This window comes from Oncorhynchus masou, chromosome 13 (genome assembly GCF_036934945.1).
Source record: "Oncorhynchus masou masou isolate Uvic2021 chromosome 13, UVic_Omas_1.1, whole genome shotgun sequence".
Taxonomy (NCBI): domain Eukaryota; kingdom Metazoa; phylum Chordata; class Actinopteri; order Salmoniformes; family Salmonidae; genus Oncorhynchus; species Oncorhynchus masou.
Window position 1 is genome coordinate 89,791,656 of NC_088224.1, and position 21,983 is coordinate 89,813,638.

At 44.0% G+C, this 21,983-nt stretch overlaps 1 protein-coding gene across 1 annotated transcript in view; it reads right to left on the bottom strand.

Annotated features, from left to right (window-relative positions):
* The window catches only part of LOC135553195 (muscleblind-like protein 1), a 115,568-nt gene extending 96,765 nt beyond the window's left edge, over window positions 1-18,803 (bottom strand). Inside the window, exon 1 of the mRNA XM_064985364.1 lies at window positions 17,956-18,803. Coding sequence (XP_064841436.1) covers window positions 17,956-18,129 — 174 coding nt within the window. The 5' untranslated portion in view covers window positions 18,130-18,803. The remainder of the gene's footprint in view (window positions 1-17,955) is intronic.
* Between the last annotated feature and the right edge of the window lie 3,180 nt (window positions 18,804-21,983).

The window sequence follows — 21,983 nt, forward strand, 5'->3', positions numbered from 1 at the left end:
CAGTAGATCAGCGTTCAAACAGTGACATCAGCACAAATATGGTCTGTTTCTAAATCCGTTTCTAAATAATTAACTGTTTCATGAACTTTTGACACTAAATTGCAATTCATTATTCTGAACTATAACGATTTAAGTGACATGAACATAAACATGTACTATAATGAACCTAAATAAATGTAGGGTCCCTTCTACTTTTGTTTGTGACGTGTGAACAGTTGTGATTAGTCATTTTCTTGTGGTTGTGTCCAAGGCTGTGGCGGTGGTCACCGTAAACCCCCCTAGACGTGCCTTATGGTTTGCCATTGTTTTGTCATTTGAACCCTCTTTAGCATGGGCTCGTTTCATTACTGACAGTCTGTTTTGTCATTTGAACCCTCTTTAGTAGGTAAGCATGGGCTCGTTTCATTACTGACAGTCTGTTTTGTCATTTGAACCCTCTTTAGTAGGTAAGCATTTGAACCCTCTCTTCAGTAGGTAAGCATGGGCTCGTTTCATTACTGACAGTCTGTTTTGTCATTTGAACCCTCTTTTGAACCGTTTCTTGACAGTAGTTTTGTCATTTGAAGCAGTCTGTTTTGTCATTTGAACCCTCTTTAGTAGGTAAGCATGGGCTCGTTTCATTACTGACAGTCTGTTTTGTCATTTGAACCCTCTTTAGTAGGTAAGCATGGGCTCGTTTCATTACTGACAGTCTGTTTGTTCAACGGTTTTGATATCCGTTCATCAATACATTTTATTCCAACATGAATACTACATTATACAGTCAAAACATGTTGAATTACCCACAATCCTCTTAAGCTAGTTCCTCGTGTCACTATTAAAATTTGACAATTCTATATCAGCACAACACAGATAAATCAAGTGTTTTTTACTCAAATATCAATGTCTGACTACAAATTTATTTTTTTAAGTAAAGACGTGAAACATAATGTAATCAAGTAAGAATAACTTATTTAATACGTGTTAGATTGACTATAAAATATTAATTAATCATAACTTGTAAATATTCAATAACTTTATATTAGCAGAAGTGAGACAAATGAAGTTATATTGTCACGTTCTGACCTTAGTTCCTTTGTTTTGTCTTTTGTTTTAGTGTGATCAGGGCGTGAGTTGGGTGGGTTGTCTACGTTAGTTTGTCTATGATTCTCTATTTCTGTGTTTGGCCTGGTATGGTTCTCAATCAGAGGCAGCTGTCAATCGTTGTCCCTGATTGAGAACCATATTTAGGTAGCCTGTTTTTCCATTGTGTTTTGTGGGTGGTTATTTCCTGTTTAGTGTTGCACCTTACAGGACTTTTCGTTGACTGTTTATTGTTTTGTTTTCAGTGTTCATTAAAATATTTAAAATATGAACACGTACCACGCTGCACCTTGGTCCTCCTCTCCTTCCCCAGACGACAAGCGTTACATATATTTACACAGAAACCTAGTATTTGTTTAAATTACTCCAAAATACTAAGCGATATAGATCATCTGAGTTAGTGGCACATATATGATCTGAGTTCTACAGGTAGTTGGAGATGTTTGAGGAACCACTACTCAAACTCCTTTAATGAGTTAGGTAATTACTTTTGACAGTGCCCACACAGACACAGACACACATTCAAGACTGCATGTGAATGTGTATTATTCTGTATCAGTACCGTATGTGTTATTCTAGGTCAGTACCGTGTGTGTTATTCGAGGTCAGTACTGTGTGTGTTATTCTAGGTCAGTACTGTTTGTGTTATTCTAGGTCAGTACCGTGTGTGTTATTCTAGGTCAGTACCGTGTGTGTTATTCTAGGTCAGTACTGTTTGTGTTATTCTAGGTCAGTACCGTGTGTGTTATTCTAGGTCAGTACTGTTTGTGTTATTCTCTATCAGTACCGTGTGTGTTATTCTCTATCAGTACCGTGTGTGTTATTCTGTGTCAGTACTGTGTGTGTTATTCTGTGTCAGTACTGTGTGTGTTATTCGAGGTCAGTACTGTGTGTGTTATTCTGTGTCAGTTCTGTATGTGTTATTCTGTGTCAGTACTGTGTGTGTTATTCTGTGTCAGTGTGACGTAGAAGTGTGTCACTGGCAGCGTTTGGTTCTTTAACGCACACACACATTCATCACTCCTCCCTGCTCCATTATCAGGTAAGGTAACAATGTGGGTCGACACACAAGTTAACTTCTCTGTCTTAGTACATTCATTTCACACTTATGTCAATGTTCATATTTAATACAAGTAATATGTATTTTACTTATCAATGTTATGGATGAGCGCTTTGTTTGTTTGTTCTGTTCCTCTCTCTCTCTCTCTGTGGCTTCCGGGTATGCTGGATGAGGACCCGAGCTAAGGGAATTTGGCTGACTTTGTAGTGCCTGTCCCAAATGGCTCATTAATGAAAATTGGCATATTGAAAGACACTGTCAGTAGTTATGTAATTTTGTAAATGTTATGTTGTGATATTGTTTAAAAAACATGTTTCAATGTATATACTTTAGTATGTTAAGTTAAATTGAAAATGTAGGTTTGATGAGTTAATTGCTTATTTATTTGGTGTTAACTGTTCTGAGGGGAGGGGCTAGCCCTACAAAAGGAGCCTCTCTTTCAGTTCATGGGAGAGGCCATTTTGGATTGAGCTGTGAATGGGGCAGCACTGGTGTTTTTGTTCTGGAATCACTATGTAAATAAACACCCTGAAGCACAGAAGAACATTAGCGGCTCCGCCATCTTTTCATTTTCATAGAGGTTAGGTTTTCCAGTAGAGCCTTCTGGCCCCCTCTACGTGATAGAGGTTAGGTGTTCCAGTAGAGCCTTCTGGCCCCCTCTACGTGATAGAGGTTAGGTGTTCCAGTAGAGCCTTCTGGCCTCCTCTACGTGATAGAGGTTAGGTGTTCCAGTAGAGCCTTCTGGCCTCCTCTACGTGATAGAGGTTAGGTGTTCCAGTAGAGCCTTCTGGCCCCCTCTACGTGATAGAGGTTAGGTGTTCCAGTAGAGCCTTCTGGCCCCCTCTACGTGATAGAGGTTAGGTGTTCCAGTAGAGCCTTCTGGCCCCCTCTACGTGATAGAGGTTAGGTGTTCCAGTAGAGCCTTCTGGCCTCCTCTACGTGATAGAGGTTAGGTGTTCCAGTAGAGCCTTCTGGCCTCCTCTACGTGATAGAGGTTAGGTGTTCCAGTAGAGCCTTCTGGCCTCCTCTATGTGATAGAGGTTAGGTGTTCCAGTAGAGCCTTCTGGCCTCCTCTACGTGATAGAGGTTAGGTGTTCCAGTAGAGCCTTCTGGCCTCCTCTACGTGATAGAGGTTAGGTGTTCCAGTAGAGCCTTCTGGCCCCCTCTACGTGATAGAGGTTAGGTGTTCCAGTAGAGCCTTCTGGCCCCCTCTACGTGATAGAGGTTAGGTGTTCCAGTATAGCCTTCTGGCCTCCTCTACGTGATAGAGGTTAGGTGTTCCAGTAGAGCCTTCTGGCCCCCTCTACGTGATAGAGGTTAGGTGTTCCAGTAGAGCCTTCTGGCCTCCTCTACGTGATAGAGGTTAGGTGTTCCAGTAGAGCCTTCTGGCCCCCTCTACGTGATAGAGGTTAGGTGTTCCAGTAGAGCCTTCTGGCCTCCTCTACGTGATAGAGGTTAGGTGTTCCAGTAGAGCCTTCTGGCCTACTCTACGTGAAAGTGGTTAGGTTTTCCAGTATAGCCTTCTGGCCTACTCTACGTGAAAGTGGTTAGGTTTTCCAGTAGAGCCTTCTGGCCTACTCTACGTGACAGTCAGAACCGCGTGTGTTATTCTGGGTCAGTACTGTGTGTGTTATTCTGGGTCAGTACCGTGTGTTATTCTGGGTCAGTACAGGGTGTGTTATTCTAGGTCAGTACAGGGGGTGTTATTCTAGGTCAGTAGCCTCTAGCTCTTGTGGGAGAAGCCTCTAGCTCTTGTAGGAGAAGCCTCTAGCTCTTGGGGGAGAAGCCTCTAGCTCTTGTGGGAGAAGCCTCTAGCTCTTGTGGGAGAAGCCTCTAGCTCTTGTGGGAGAAGCCTCTAGATAGCTGTAGAATCAAACACACGTGCTTCTCATAAAAGGGTAGGTGAATAGGTGACAACGTTAATTGAATAGGTTACAATGTTAATTGAATAGGTTACTATATTAATTGAATAGGTTACAATGTTAATTGAATAGGTAACAATGTTAATTGAATAGGTGACAATGTTAATTGAATAGGTGACATCGTTAATTGAATAGGTGACAACGTTAATTGAATAGGTGACAACGTTAGTTGAATAGGTGACAACGTTAGTTGAATAGGTGAAAACGTTAATTGAATAGGTGACAACGACAGGTGAATAGGTGACAATGTTAATTGAATAGGTTACTATGTTAATTGAATAGGTTACAATGTTAGTTGAATTGGTGTCAACGTTAATTGAATAGGGGACAACGTTAATTGAATAGGTGACAACGTTAATTGAATAGGTGACAACGTTAATTGAATAGGTGACAACGTTAATTGAATAGGTGACAACGTTAATTGAATAGGTGGCAACCTTAATTGAATAGGTGACAATTTTAATTGAATAGGTTACTATATTAAATTAATTGAATAGGTTACAATGTTAATTGAATTGGTGACAATGTTAATTGAATAGGTGACAACGTTAATTGAATAGGTGACAACGTTAATTGAATAGGTGGCAACCTTAATTGAATAGGTGACAACATTAAATAAATAGGTGAAAATTTTAATTGAATAGGTTACTATATTAAATTAATTGAAGAGGTTAGAATGTTAATTGAATAGGTTACTATATTAATAGAATAGGTTACAAAGTTAATTGAATAGGTTACTATATTAATTGAATAGGTTACACTGTTAATTGAATAGGTTACTATATTAATTGAATAGGTTACAATGTTAATTGAATAGGTTACTATATTAATTGAACAGGTTACAATGTTAATTGAGTAGGTTACAATGTTAATTGAATAGGTTACAACGTTAATTGAATCGGTGACAATGTTAATTGAATAGGTGACAATGTTAATTGAATAGGTTAAAACGTTAATTGAATAGGTGACAATGTTAATTGAATAGGTGACAATGTTAATTGAATAGGTGACAACGTTAATTGAATAGGTTACAATGTTAATTGAATAGGTTACAATGTTAATTGAATAGGTTACAATGTTAATTGAATAGGTTACAATGTTAATTGAATAGGTTACAATGTTAATTGAATAGGTTACAATGTTAATTGACAAGGTTACAATGTTAATTGAATATGTTACAATGTTAATTGACAAGGTTTTAAAGTTAATTTAATAGGTTACATTGTTAATTGAATAGGTTACAATGTTAATTGAATAGGTTACACTGTTAATTGAATAGGTTACAATGTTAATTGAATAGGTTACAATGTTAATTGACAAGGTTACAACGTTAATTGAATAGGTTACACTGTTAATTGAATAGGTTACAATGTTAATTGACAAGGTTTTAACGTTAATTGAATAGGTTACATTGTTAATTGAACAGGTTACATTGTTAATTGAATAGGTACAATGTTAATTGAATAGGTTACAATGTTAATTGAATAGGTTACAATGTTAATTGACAAGGTTTTAACGTTAATTGAATAGGTTACATTGTTAATTGAATAGGTTACATTGTTAATTGAATAGGTTACAATGTTAATTGAATAGGTTACATTGTTAATTGAATAGGTTACAATGTTAATTGAATAGGTTACCATATTAATTGAACAGGTTACAATGTTAATTGAATAGGTTACAACGTTAATTGAATAGGTGACAATGTTAATTGAATAGGTTACAATGTTAATTGAATAGGTTACAATGTTAATTGACAAGGTTTTAACGTTGATTGAATAGGTGACAATGTTAATTGAATAGGTTACATTGTTAATTGTATTTCAGAATCCTACCAGATATGTATTAATTTACTTCATAAGAGCCAGTTTCAATTTCCATCTTGTAATGGTAACAAGCTGCAGGCGGTAGTCTTAGAGTGTGAGCCAACACCAAGCACGACCCAAAAAACACACACACACAGAAACACGCAAACACACACACACACACACACACACACACACACACACACACACACACACACACACACACACACACACACACACACACACACACACACACACACACACACACACACACACACACACACAAACAATGAACAAACGCACAAATACACATATTTAGAATTTGAATTCACAGGTAAAGATGGATAGACAGGGGTAGAGATGGATAGACAGGGGTAGAGATGGATAGACAGGGGTAGAGATGGATAGACAGGGGTAGAGATGGATAGACAGGGGTAGAGATGGATAGACAGGGGTAGAGATGGATAGACAGGGGTAGGAGGTAGAGATGGATAGACAGGGGTAGAGATGGATAGACAGGGGTAGAGATGGATAGACAGGGGTAGAGATGGATAGACAGGGGTAGAGATGGATAGACAGGGGTAGAGATGGATAGACAGGGGTAGAGATGGATAGACAGGGGTAGAGATGGATAGACAGGGGTAGGATGTAGAGATGGATAGACAGGGGTAGAGATGGATAGACAGGGGTAGGAGGTAGAGATGGATAGACAGGGGTAGAGATGGATAGACAGGGGTAGGAGGTAAAGATGGATAGACAGGGGTAGAGATGGATAGACAGGGGTAGAGATGGATAGACAGGGGTAGGAGGTAGAGATGGATAGACAGGGGTAGAGATGGATAGACAGGGGTAGGAGGTAAAGATGGATAGACAGGGGTAGAGATGGATAGACAGGGGTAGAGATGGATAGACAGGGGTAGGAGGTAGAGATGGATAGACAGGGGTAGAGATGGATAGACAGGGGTAGAGATGGATAGACAGGGGTAGGAGGTAGAGATGGATAGACAGGGGTAGAGATGGATAGACAGGGGTAGGAGGTGGTGATGGATAGACAGGGGTAGAGATGGATAGACAGGGGTAGGAGGTAGAGATGGATAGACAGGGGTAGAGATGGATAGACAGGGGTAGGAGGTAAAGATGGATAGACAGGGGTAGAGATGGATAGACAGGGGTAGGAGGTAGAGATGGATAGACAGGGGTAGAGATGGATAGACAGGGGTAGGAGGTAAAGATGGATAGACAGGGTAGAGATGGATAGACAGGGGTAGGAGGTAGAGATGGATAGACAGGGGTAGAGATGGATAGACAGGGGTAGGAGGTAAAGATGGATAGACAGGGGTAGAGATGGATAGACAGGGGTAGGAGGTAGAGATGGATAGACAGGGGTAGAGATAGAGATGGATAGACAGGGGTAGATATGGATAGACAGGGGTAGAGATGGATAGACAGGGGTAGAGGTAGAGAGATAGGGGTAGAGGTGGTGATGGATAGACAGGGGTGGAGGTAGTGATGGATAGACAGGGTAGAGGTTGAGATGGATAGACAGGGGTAGAGGTGGTGATGGATAGACAGGGGTGGAGGTAGTGATGGATAGACAGGGTAGAGGTTGAGATGGATAGACATGGGTAGAGGTGGAGATGGATAGACAGGGGTAGAGATGGATAGACAGGGGTAGAGGTAGAGAGATAGGGGTAGAGGTGGAGATGGATAGACAGGTGTAGAGGTGGTGATGGATAGACAGGGGTAGAGGTTGAGATGGATAGACATGGGTAGAGGTGGAGATGGATAGACAGGGGTAGAGATGGATAGATAGGGTAGAGGTTAAGATGGATAGACAGAGGTAGAAATGGATAGACAGGGTAGAGGTGGGTAGACAGGGGTAGAGGTTGAGATGGATAGACAGGGGTAGAGGTGGTGATGGATAGACAGGGGTAGAAATGGATAGACAGGGTAGAGGTGGATAGACAGGGTAGAGGTTGAGATGGATAGACAGGGGTAGAGGTGGTGATGTATAGACAGGGGTGGAGGTAGTGATGGATAGACAGTGTAGAGGTGGATAGACAGTGGTAGATGTTGAGATGGATAGACAGGGGTAGAGGTGGAGATGGATAGACAGGTGTAGAGGTGGAGATGGATAGACAGGGGTAGAGGTGGATATGGATAGACAGGGGTGGAGATGGATAGACAGGTGTAGAGGTGGAGATGGATAGACAGGCGTAGAGGTGGAGATGGATAGACAGGTGTAGAGGTGGAGATGGATAGACAGGGGTAGAGGTGGAGATGGATAGACAGGGGTAGAGGTGGAGATGGATAGACAGGGGTAGAGGTGGAGATGGATAGACAGGGGTAGAGGTGGAGATGGATAGACAGGTGTAGAGGTGGTGATGGATAGACAGGGGTAGAGGTGGAGATGGATAGACAGGGGTAGAGGTGGAGATGGATAGACAGGTGTAGAGGTGGAGATGGATAGACAGGGGTAGAGGTGGAGATGGATAGACAGGGGTAGAGGTGGAGATGGATAGACAGGGGTAGAGGTGGAGATGGATAGACAGGGTAGAGGTGGTGATGGATAGACAGGGGTAGAGGTGGAGATGGATAGACAGGGTAGAGGTGGTGATGGATAGACAGGGTAGAGGTGGTGATGGATAGACAGGGGTAGAGGTGGAGATGGATAGACAGGGGTAGAGTTGGTGATGGATAGACAGGGTAGAGGTGGTGATGGATAGACAGGTGTAGAGGTGGTGATGGATAGACAGGAGTAGAGGTGGAGATGGATAGACAGGGGTAGAGGTGGAGATGGATAGACAGGGTAGAGGTGGTGATGGATAGACAGGGTAGAGGTGGTGATGGATAGACAGGGGTAGAGGTGGAGATGGATAGACAGGGGTAGAGGTGGTGATGGATAGACAGGGGTGGAGGTAGTGATGGATAGACAGGGTAGAGGTGGATAGACAGGGTAGAGGTTGAGATGGATAGACAGGGGTAGAGATGGATAGACAGGGGTAGAGGTGGTGATGGATAGACAGGGGTAGAGATGGATAGACATGGGTAGAGATGGATAGACAGGGGTAGAGGTGGTGATGGATAGACAGGGGTAGAGATGGATAGACAGGGGTAGAGGTGGAGATGGATAGACAGGGGTGGAAGTAGTGATGGATAGACAGGGGTAGAGATGGATAGACAGGGTAGAGGTTGAGATGGATAGACAGGGGTAGAGATTGATAGACAGGGGTAGAGGTGGTGATGGATAGACAGGGGTGGAGGTAGTGATGGATAGACAGGGGTAGAGATGGATAGACAGGGTAGAGGTTAAGATGGATAGACAGGGGTAGAGATGGATAGACAGGGGTAGAGGTGGTGATGGATAGACAGGGTAGAGGTGGATAGACAGGGTAGAGGTTGAGATGGATAGACAGGGTAGAGGTGGATAGACAGGGTAGAGGTTGAGATGGATAGACAGGGGTAGAGATGGATAGACAGGGGTAGAGGTGGTGATGGATAGACAGGGGTAGAGATGGATAGACAGGGGTAGAGGTGGAGATGGATAGACAGGTGTAGAGGTGGTGATGGATAGACAGGGGTAGAGGTGGAGATGGATAGACAGGGGTAGAGGTGGAGATGGATAGACAGGGTAGAGGTGGTGATGGATAGACAGGGGTAGAAATGGATAGACAGGGTAGAGGTGGATAGACAGTTTAGAGGTTGAGATGGATAGACAGGGGTAGAGGTGGTGATGGATAGACAGGGTAGAGGTGGATAGACAGAGGTAGAGGTTGCGATGGATAGACAGGGGTAGAGGTGGTGATGGATAGACAGGGGTAGAAATGGATAGACAGGGTATAGGTGGATAGACAGGGTAGAGGTTGAGATGGATAGACAGGGTAGAGGTGGATAGACAGGGGTAGAGGTGGTGATGGATAGACAGGGGTAGAAATGGATAGACAGGGGTAGAGGTGGTGATGGATAGACAGGGGTAGAAATGGATAGACAGGGTAGAGGTGGTGATGGATAGACAGGGGTAGAAATGGATAGACAGGGTAGAGGTGGATAGACAGGGGTAGAGGTGGTGATGGATAGACAGGGGTAGAAATGGATAGACAGGGTAGAGGTGGTGATGGATAGACAGGGGTAGAAATGGATAGACAGGGTAGAGTTGGAAAGAAAGGGGTAGAGGTTGAGATGGATAGACAGGGGTAGAGGTGGTGATGGATAGACAGGGGTAGAAATGGATAGACAGGGTAGAGGTGGAAAGACAGGGGTAGAGGTTGAGATGGATAGACAGGGGTAGAGGTGGTAATGGATAGACCGGGGTAGAGGTGGTGATGGATAGACAGGGGTAGAGATGGATAGACAGGGTTAGAGGTGGAGATGGATAGACAGGTGTGGAGGTGGTGATGGATAGACAGGGGTAGAAATTAATAGACAGGTGTAGAGGTGGATAGACAGGGGTAGAGGTAAAGATGGATAGACAAGGGTAGAGGTAGGGAAAGCAGGAGGGAGGGAGCATTTGTTAAAATCCAAATTCACTGAGAAGACAAATCGTCCAGGAGTGTAACGCCGTGTACCCACTTCCCTCCTCTCTCTCAGCCCGTCGGTACCCACTTCCCTTCTTCTCTCTCGCCCGTCTGTACCCACTTCCCTTCATCTCTCTCAGCCCGTCGGTACCCACTTCCCTCCTCTCTCTCAGCCCGTCTGTACCCACTTCCCTTCTTCTCTCTCAGCCCGTCTGTACCCACTTCCCTTCCTCTCTCTCAGCCCGTCTGTACCCACTTCCCTTCTTCTCTCTCAGCCTGTCTGTACCCACTTCCCTTCCTCTCTCTCAGCCCGTCTGTACCCACTTCCCTTCTTCTCTCTCAGCCCGTCTGTACCCACTTCCCTTCTTCTCTCTCAGCCCGTCTGTACCCACTTCCCTTCTTCTCTCACAGCCCATCTGTACCCACTTCCCTTCATCTCTCTCAGCCCATCTGTACCCACTTCCCTTCTTCTCTCTCAGCCCGTCTGTACCCACTTCCCTTCATCTCTCTCAGCCCGTCTGTACCCACTTCCCTTCTTCTCTCACAGCCCATCTGTACCCACTTCCCTTCATCTCTCACAGCCCATCTGTACCCACTTCCCTTCTTCTCTCACAGCCCATCTGTACCCACTTCCCTTCATCTCTCACAGCCCATCTGTACCCACTTCCCTTCATCTCTCTCAGCCCATCTGTACCCACTTCCCTTCCTCTCTCACAGCCCATCTGTACCCACTTCCCTTCATCTCTCTCAGCCCATCTGTACCCACTTCCCTTCATCTCTCTCAGCCCATCTGTACCCACTTCCCTTCCTCTCTCACAGCCCATCTGTACCCACTTCCCTTCATCTCTCTCAGCCCATCTGTACCCACTTCCCTTCATCTCTCTCAGCCCATCTGTACCCACTTCCCTTCCTCTCTCACAGCCCATCTGTACCCACTTCCCTTCATCTCTCTCAGCCCATCTGTACCCACTTCCCTTCATCTCTCTCAGCCCATCTGTACCCACTTCCCTTCCTCTCTCTCAGCCCGTCTGTACCCACTTCCCTTCCTCTCTCTCAGCCCGTCTGTACCCACTTCCCTTCTTCTCTCTCAGCCCGTCTGTACCCACTTCCCTTCATCTCTCTCAGCCCGTCTGTACCCACTTCCCTTCATCTCTCTCAGCCCGTCTGTACCCACTTCCCTTCTTCTCTCACAGCCCATCTGTACCCACTTCCCTTCATCTCTCACAACCCATCTGTACCCACTTCCCTTCTTCTCTCACAGCCCGTCTGTACCCACTTCCCTTCCTCTCTCTCAGCCCATCTGTACCCACTTCCCTTCATCTCCCTCAGCCCGTCTGTACCCACTTCCCTTCATCTCCCTCAGCCCGTCTGTACCCACTTCCCTTCATCTCTCTCAGCCCGTCTGTACCCACTTCCCTTCATCTCTCTCAGCCCGTCTGTACCCACTTCCCTTCATCTCTCTCAGCCCGTCTGTACCCTCCTCAGCCTTGCATCCAATGCTAAGTGAAGCAGCATAGTGTAAACAGGAAATAGATCTTACTACACATGTTTCACTATTGTAACTCCACCCCCTCTCTCTCTGTCCCTCTAACTTCTGAATTCATCCAAGGAAATATATCGCTGTGTCAAAAGGACATGAGACGGGGGCATACAACAGACTTGGCTTTGGGAGAAGACGGCATAGGTTTGGATGTGTATGTATGAATGTATGTACATACGTGAGTGTGTATGTTTATGTGTGTGTGTGTGTGTGTGTGTGTATGTGCATTTATGTGTACGTGCATGTGTGTGTATTCTGGTTTGTACACTTACTGGAAATGCATAGCTCTGACCCTGCTTGGCTTTGGCACACACAAACACACACACACACACACACACACACACACACACACACACACACACACACACACACACACACACACACACACACACACACACAGACACACACATAGACACACACGCACACATAGACACACACACACACACAGACACACACACACACACACATAGACACACACACACAGACACATAGACACACACACACACACCGTCTCAGTGTTACCTTTCCTAACACCAGACTGCTTTGGCCTTGGCCTCGATCTGACATCTAGACTACTCTGCTACAACTATTTCCCTGAATAACACACTGGCCAGCCAATCTGATAGGAAACAGAGAACAGAGCCCGGTCTTGTGCGTGTGTCTGTGTCTCTGTGTGTGCGTGTATGTGTGTGTGTCTGTGTGTCTGTGTGTGTCATTATTAAGAGGGGCTTCCAGGTAATGTGAAGCCCAGCTTGGAGGCATCCCCAGCTGACCCAGTCTCTCACTGTCCCCTGGAAAATGATTTACGAGCATGTCTTTTTGTGTGTGTGACAGTGTTAATCATTGAATGTATGACTTTATGAGTGTGTATATACATCACTAGTATTCACAGTGTGGTTTTCTGAGTGTCTGTATACCTTTACAGTAATGTTGTGTCTCTGAATATCCCTCTTTCTCCCACTGTCCTACATAAAACGTCTATTGACACAAAGGTGTGTCTGCCTGCCTGCCTGCCTGCCTGCCTGCCTGTCTGCCTGCCTGCCTGCCTGCCTGCCTGTCTGTCTGTCTGTCTGTCTGTCTGTCTCTCTTACGCTCTCTCTTTCTCTCGGTTTAGTGGGAGTGTGTGTCTGTGCCAGATCAGAAATAGACAGTGAATTACAGAGAGCCCTGTGGGCTGAATGAGACCCCACTATGAGTGTGTGACCCCAAAATAACACATTGTATGCTACCCATTACCAATGCACACACACACACACACACACACACACACACACACACACACACACACACACACACACACACACACACACACACACACACACACACACACACACACACACACACACACACAGTCTTGTACAGCTAACCTTGTGGTGGCACACAATTCAGTCCCATTGAAAATCCTATTTTCCATAACCCCTAACCCTAACCCTAAACCTGACCTTAACCCAAAACCTAACCTTAACCCAACCTAAAACTAACCCTAGCTCCTAACCCTAACCTAATTCTAACCTAACACTAATTCTAACCTTAACCCTAAACCCCCTAGAAATAGCATTTGACCTTGTGGGGACCAACAAAATGTCCCCAGTTGTTAAATGTTTGTTTGCTTATTATTCTTGTGCGGACTTCTGGTCCCCACAACAATAGTTAAACACGTCCACACACACACACACACACACACACCCCTTAAAGACCAGCCAAGTCTATATGAACCTCTATAGTTATATCTCTCCTTCTAGACCAGCCAAGTCTATATGAACCTCTAAAGTGATATCACTCCTTACAGACCAGCCAAGTCTATATGAACCTCTAAAGTGATATCACTCCTTACAGACCAGCCAAGTCTATATGAACCTCTAAAATGATATCACTCCTTACAGACCAGCCAAGTCTATATGAACCTCTATAGTGATATCACTCCTTACAGACCAGCCAAGTCTATATGAACCTCTATAATGATATCTCTCCTTACAGACCAGCCAAGTCTATATGAACCTCTATAATGATATCTCTCCTTCTAGACCAGCCAAGTCTATATGAACCTCTATAGTGATATCTCTCCTTCTAGACCAGCCAAGTCTATATGAACCTCTATAGTGATATCACTCCTTACAGACCAGCCAAGTCTATATGAACCTCTATAATGATATCTCTCCTATTAGACCAGCCAAGTCTATATGAACCTCTATAGTGATATCTCTCCTTCTAGACCAGCCAAGTCTATATGAACCTCTATAATGATATCTCTCCTTCTAGACCAGCCAAGTCTATATGAACCTCTATAATGATATCTCTCCTTCTAGACCAGCCAAGTCTATATGAACCTCTATAATGATATCTCTCCTTCTAGACCAGCCAAGTCTATATGAACCTCCATAATGATATCTCTCCTTACAGACCAGCCAAGTCTATATGAACCTCTATAATGATATCTCTCCTTCTAGACCAGCCAAGTCTATATGAACCTCTATAGTGATATCTCTCCTTACAGACCAGCCAAGTCTATATGAACCTCTATAATGATATCTCTCCTTCTAGACCAGCCAAGTCTATATGAACCTCTATAATGATATCTCTCCTTCTAGACCAGCCAAGTCTATATGAACCTCTATAGTGATATCTCTCCTTACAGACCAGCCAAGTCTATATGAACCTCTATAATGATATCTCTCCTTACAGACCAGCCAAGTCTATATGAACCTCTATAGTGATATCTCTCCTTACAGACCAGCCAAGTCTATATGAACCTCTATAGTGATATCACTCCTTCTAGACCAGCCAAGTCTATATGAACCTCTATAGTGATATCTCTCCTTACAGACCAGCCAAGTCTATATGAACCTCTATAGTGATATCTCTCCTTACAGACCAGCCAAGTCTATATGAACCTCTATAGTGATATCACTCCTTCTAGACCAGCCAAGTCTATATGAACCTCTATAGTGATATCTCTCCTTCTAGACCAGCCAAGTCTATATGAACCTCTATAGTGATATCTCTCCTTACAGACCAGCCAAGTCTATATGAACCTCTATAGTGATATCACTCCTTACAGACCAGCCAAGTCTATATGAACCTCTATAGTGATATCTCTCCTTACAGACCAGCCAAGTCTATATGAACCTCTATAGTGATATCACTCCTTACAGACCAGCCAAGTCTATATGAACCTCTATAATGATATCTCTCCTTCTAGACCAGCCAAGTCTATATGAACCTCTATAGTGATATCTCTCCTTCTAGACCAGCCAAGTCTATATGAACCTCTATAATGATATCTCTCCTTCTAGACCAGCCAAGTCTATATGAACCTCTATAATGATATCTCTCCTTCTAGACCAGCCAAGTCTATATGAACCTCTATAATGATATCTCTCCTTCTAGACCAGCCAAGTCTATATGAACCTCTATAATGATATCTCTCCTTACAGACCAGCCAAGTCTATATGAACCTCTATAATGATATCTCTCCTTCTAGACCAGCCAAGTCTATATGAACCTCTATAGTGATATCTCTCCTTACAGACCAGCCAAGTCTATATGAACCTCTATAATGATATCTCTCCTTCTAGACCAGCCAAGTCTATATGAACCTCTATAATGATATCTCTCCTTCTAGACCAGCCAAGTCTATATGAACCTCTATAGTGATATCTCTCCTTACAGACCAGCCAAGTCTATATGAACCTCTATAATGATATCTCTCCTTACAGACCAGCCAAGTCTATATGAACCTCCTTTTGATTAGTTTCAACTGTTCTGCCTTATTATTATTCGACCATGCTGGTCATTTATGAACATTTGAACATCTTGGCCATGTTCTGTTATAATCTCTACCCGGCACAGCCAGAAGAGGACTGGCCACCCCACATAGCCTGGTTCCTCTCTAGGTTTCTTCCTAGGTTTTGGCTTTTCTAGGGAGTTTTTCCTAGCCACCGTGCTTCTACACCTGCATTGCTTGCTGTTTGGGGTTTTAGGCTGGGTTTCTGTACAGCACTTTGAGATATCAGCTGATGTACGAAGGGCTATATAAATAAATTTGATTTGATTTGATCTATAGTGATATCTCTCCTTACAGACCAGCCAAGTCTATATGAACCTCTATAGTGATATCACTCCTTCTAGACCAGCCAAGTCTATATGAACCTCTATAGTGATATCTCTCCTTACAGACCAGCCAAGTCTATATGAACCTCTATAGTGATATCTCTCCTTACAGACCAGCCAAGTCTATATGAACCTCTATAGTGATATCACTCCTTCTAGACCAGCCAAGTCTATATGAACCTCTATAGTGATATCTCTCCTTCTAGACCAGCCAAGTCTATATGAACCTCTATAGTGATATCTCTCCTTACAGACCAGCCAAGTCTATATGAACCTCTATAGTGATATCACTCCTTACAGACCAGCCAAGTCTATATGAACCTCTATAATGATATCTCTCCTTACAGACCAGCCAAGTCTATATGAACCTCTATAGTGATATCTCTCCTTCTAGACCAGCCAAGTCTATATGAACCTCTATAGTGATATCTCTCCTTCTAGACCAGCCAAGTCTATATGAACCTCTATAATGATATCACTCCTTCTAGACCAGCCAAGTCTATATGAACCTCTATAGTGATATCACTCCTTACAGACCAGCCAAGTCTATATGAACCTCTATAGTGATATCACTCCTTACAGACCAGCCAAGTCTATATGAACCTCTATAATGATATCTCTCCTTACAGACCAGCCAAGTCTATATGAACCTCTATAGTGATATCTCTCCTTCTAGACCAGCCAAGTCTATATGAACCTCTATAATGATATCTCTCCTTCTAGACCAGCCAAGTCTATATGAACCTCTATAGTGATATCTCTCCTTCTAGACCAGCCAAGTCTATATGAACCTCTATAGTGATATCTCTCCTTCTAGACCAGCCAAGTCTATATGAACCTCTATAGTGATATCACTCCTTCTAGACCAGCCAAGTCTATATGAACCTCTATAATGATATCTCTCCTTACAGACCAGCCAAGTCTATATGAACCTCTATAATGATATCTCTCCTTCTAGACCAGCCAAGTCTATATGAACCTCTATAGTGATATCTCTCCTTCTAGACCAGCCAAGTCTATATGAACCTCTATAGTGATATCTCTCCTTCTAGACCAGCCAAGTCTATATGAACCTCTATAGTGATATCACTCCTTCTAGACCAGCCAAGTCTATATGAACCTCTATAATGATATCTCTCCTTCTAGACCAGCCAAGTCTATATGAACCTCTATAATGATATCTCTCCTTCTAGACCAGCCAAGTCTATATGAACCTCTATAATGATATCTCTCCTTACAGACCAGCCAAGTCTATATGAACCTCTATAGTGATATCACTCCTTCTAGACCAGCCAAGTCTATATGAACCTCTATAATGATATCTCTCCTTCTAGACCAGCCAAGTCTATATGAACCTCTATAATGATATCTCTCCTTCTAGACCAGCCAAGTCTATATGAACCTCTATAATGATATCTCTCCTTACAGACCAGCCAAGTCTATATGAACCTCTATAATGATATCTCTCCTTCTAGACCAGCCAAGTCTATATGAACCTCTATAGTGATATCACTCCTTCTAGACCAGCCAAGTCTATATGAACCTCTATAATGATATCTCTCCTTCTAGACCAGCCAAGTCTATATGAACCTCTATAATGATATCTCTCCTTCTAGACCAGCCAAGTCTATATGAACCTCTATAGTGATATCTCTCCTTCTAGACAGCTTCCTCTTGCAGGAGCTCCAAACCTCCTGACACATACGGCTTTTCCTTCATCCTTCATCTGTATCCACATCACATGCACCTTCCTCTTCATTTGTGTCCTGCCTCAAGAACAAGCTGACAGTGATTGAAACATTCAGGTAATACGTTGCATGAAAGGTATGTTCCAACACCAGAGAGAGCGTGGACTCCAAGGACAATTCACCCTAAAGCCAGAGTGGGACCTTCAGAGATCCATAATCAGGTGAGGACTCACCTTGAGGGAGTCGAAGCAGGCGATGACTCGTCCATTCTCCACCTGACAGCTCTTGGCAGGGTGGGCAAACTTACACTCGCTGTCCGGTCGCGAGCACGTCCCTCTTTGGAACTCACGACACACCTCCAGAGTCAGCCATTTTGTGTCCCGAATAGGTGTCAGGTTTACCGCCATTTTGAACCAGGCAGAAGTTGCCGATTAAGAGCAACGGATATGCAGGCAGAATGTGATGTCTCGGAATGTGTGATGAAAGTTTGTTTCTAATGTCACTGAGAGATATCAAAATGAAACAAGCCAATCAGAAGGTGTTTTCTATCCAAGGCCGGTTTTTGGATGTGAGCCAGGACCTCTGCTAGGATCTATTGCCCATCCTAAGAACCTGTTATTGGGGCTGATGAGATTCCTCCAGTGCCTGACACTGGGCTGGTGGCACTGACGAAATCTTGCTTTGTACAGGCGGTTCCAACTTCTGTACTCCTCTCTCTCTCACTTTCCTCAGCTGAACTGTCAGGCAAGATGGATGGCGAAACACATTATTGATCGGGTTGGCCCATGTTGTGCCGAGAGAGCAGGTAGCAGGGGGCGGAGTGGAGGGAGGGACAGCGGGAGGACAGTCCCCTCTCACCCACACAGAAGGAAGAAAATCCTATGTGTTGTCACAGTCAGGCTACAAGGGAGCCGAGGCAGTTCCAGAGAGGTGGTAGACGTGGCAGGAAATGATTATGGGTAGGATGGGGGCACCACCAGGGACCAGGGATCAGAAGGTTCAGCTGGCAGGGATGGCAGTCCTTGGGTTCTAAGTGTGGTCTAGAAGGTCCACACAGCTACAGGCTTCAGACAAGGCACTTCTGTCTATGGAGAGGAGAGGAGAAGAGAGGAGAGGACAGGACAGGGGAGGAGATGGAGAGGAGAGGAGAGGAGAGGAGAAGAGAAGAGAAGAGAGGAGAGGAGAAGAGAAAAGAGGAGAGGAGAGGCAGTCAGCATTTAACAGAGTCAAATGGAAACAAACACACTAATACGTACTGATACATATCAATGCACACACACACGCACGCACACACACACACACACACAAACTCACCATAGGCCCTAACACCAACTGCCAGTCTCTCGACTGGAAGGTCAAATCTAAGACCATATCGCTTACAATGCACCACGCAGCAAATGTTGTTAAATTAAGAAGGGGGGTGGGAGAGACAGGGAGATCGAGAAATAGACAGAGAGGTAAGAGAGAGAAGAGATGGAGTCTGTGTGAAAATCAAAATGCTCCCCCTCCCTCACTCATTGAAACAGACTTTGACCTGGGTGAGAACCAATCAGATCGGGTGATTGTTGCAGCAACATTCTGGGCTGAGAGCCAAGAGGGATGAGACAGGGAGGGTCTAGACCAGTTCACAGAGAGAGAGAGAGAGAGAGAGAGACGGAGAGGGAGGGAAGAGAGGGAGAGAGACGGAGAGGAGAGGAGAGAGAGGAGAGGGAGAGAGAGAGAGAGAGATAGAGAGAGAAGGGAAGAGTGTGTGTCTGAGCATGTGTGGTGTGTGTGTGTGTGTGTGTGTGTGTGTGTGTGTGTGTGTGTGTGTGTGTGTGTGTGTGTGTGTGTGTGTGTGTGTGTGTGTGTGTGTGTGTGTGTGTGTGTGTGTGTTTGGGGGTAAAAAGATAAAGAGGAGAATGAAATAAAGATAATTATTTTACCTTTATATAACTAGTCAAGTCAGTTAAAAACAAGTTCTTGTTTACAATGACGGCCAACAGGGGAACAGGGGGTTAACTGCCTTGTTCAGGTGCAGAACAACAGATTTTCTCCTTGTCAGCTCGGGGATTCGATCTTGCAACCTTTCGGTTACTAGTCCAACTGTCACGCCCTGACCTTAGAGAGCCTTTTAATTTCTCTATTTGGTTAAATCAGCGTGTGATTTACGTGGGCAATCTACGTTTTCTGTTTCTATGATGGTGTGTTTGATTCCCAATCGGAGGCAGCTTTCTATTGTTGTCTTTGATTGGGAATCAGATATAAATTGTCAGTTTCCTTTTTGGATTTGTGGGATCTTGTCTTTGTTTGTTGCTATATGCAAGACTAGCTTTACGTTCGGTTTGGTTTCATAGTTTTTTTCCCGGTGTTACGTTTTCAAATAAAGAGAGAATGTACGCCTACCACGCTGCATCTTGGTCAGATCATTTATTATCCAACGACGAGCGTAACACCAACACTCTAACCACTAGGCTTCCTGCCGCCCCATGTAGCCTCGTGGATAAAGAGGTAAAGGGGTAAAGAAGATAGAGGTAAAGACACAAAAATGATAAAGTTGGAAAGAGATTGTCAGGACCCGGTTACGAACCCGGGTCTCCGGAGTGAGAAACAGTCACTTAACCAACTGAGCCACGAATAGTCAGCAGAACCCAGAAGATGAGGCAGACACAGCAGTACTTGAGACGGTGTATTTAATAAAGTGAAAAGTGAAGTCCTTCAGGAAAACATGTAACTCCACAGCTCAAAAGGAATTCCACAAGAACAAGGTAATCCACAAGGTAATCCTCCAAGACAAAAAGGTAAATCCACAAGGTGGTAGGTATAGCATAAAAAGCCTCAAAAGATACTCAAAAATAAATAAACAAGAACAAAAAACAGAATTCCACAAGAGCGTCCACCGGGATCAACAAGAGTACACAGAATACTAGGGCTGGGTGCTAACATACAAACACAGAGCAAAGAACTGAGGGAAACAAAGGGTTTAAATACAATCAGGGAAACAAGGCACAGGTGCAAATAATAATGGGGATCAAGGGAAAGCAAAAGGTCAAAAAGCACAATGGGGGCATCTAGTGACCAAAAACCGGAACAACCCTGGCCAAATCCTGACAGATATGAAGAATGAAGAGGATAAAGAGGTATAGGGAAAAGAGGGAAAGAGGCTGAAGTGGTAAAGAGGAAAAATAGGTAACGAAGATGAAGAGGTTGAAGAGATAAAGAGATACAGAGACAATGACGTTAAGAGATAAAGAGGTAAATAGATGAAGAGTTAAAGAGAAATAGGATGAAGAGGTAAAGAGGTAAAGACAGAGAGTAAAGAGGTGTCATGACATGGCCCTCTTTGGATATAGCAAGCACCAACTCTCTCTCTCACACACTCTCTCAACTCTCTCCTCTCTCTCTCTCTCTTTCTCTCTCTCTCTCTCTCTCACTCTCTCTCTCTCTCTCTCTCTCTCTCTCTCTCTCTCTTCCCCCTACACCCAGGCTCTGTTAGCTCAGGACGTAAATTCCTGGAGGAGACTCTCTCCCCCATGCAGTAGAGAGAGAGAAAAGTTCACATTAGAACAAAGGAACTTCTTCTATCTCACAGAACTTGAGAACTGAACAATATCCATGTTTTGGAGAATGTGCAACCGGTCGGTGGAGAATCCAGTTACGACCGGTCCATTTTGTTTAAAGTTTGTGACCTCATTGAGAGACAATACAGCCACATTACCATAATTCTGTTTATACAAGAGTCTTCGTTATGAGATTTGCATCTAATTATTGTATAAAATGAATGAGTAAAGATTTTTGTAATGTGATTTTAAACTGTTTAATGAAAGAGAATCCAATTCCCTTTAAAGTTCAACTCAGTCATTGGCCCGCCCCATGAGCACAGACATTGATCTGGCATCATGGGACAGCCTTTCTACTGTTACGAATATAACCTCCACTTGGAGGAATTCCCTTCAGACCAGCGCACCTCGATAACCGAGAGGGCTAAGGTTTGAGTAGAGACCAAGCGCACCTCGATAACCGAGAGGGCTAAGGTTTGAATAGAGACCAAGCGCACCTCGATAACCGAGAGGGCTAAGGTTTGAGTAGAGACCAAGCACACCTCGATAACCGAGAGGGCTAAGGTTTGAGTAGAGACCAAGCGCACCTCGATAACCGAGAGGGCTAAGGTTTGAGTAGAGACCAAGCGCACCTCGATAACCGAGAGGGCTAAGGTTTGAATAGAGACCAAGCACACCTCGAGAACCGAGAGAGCTCAGGTTTGAATAGAGACCAAGCGCAC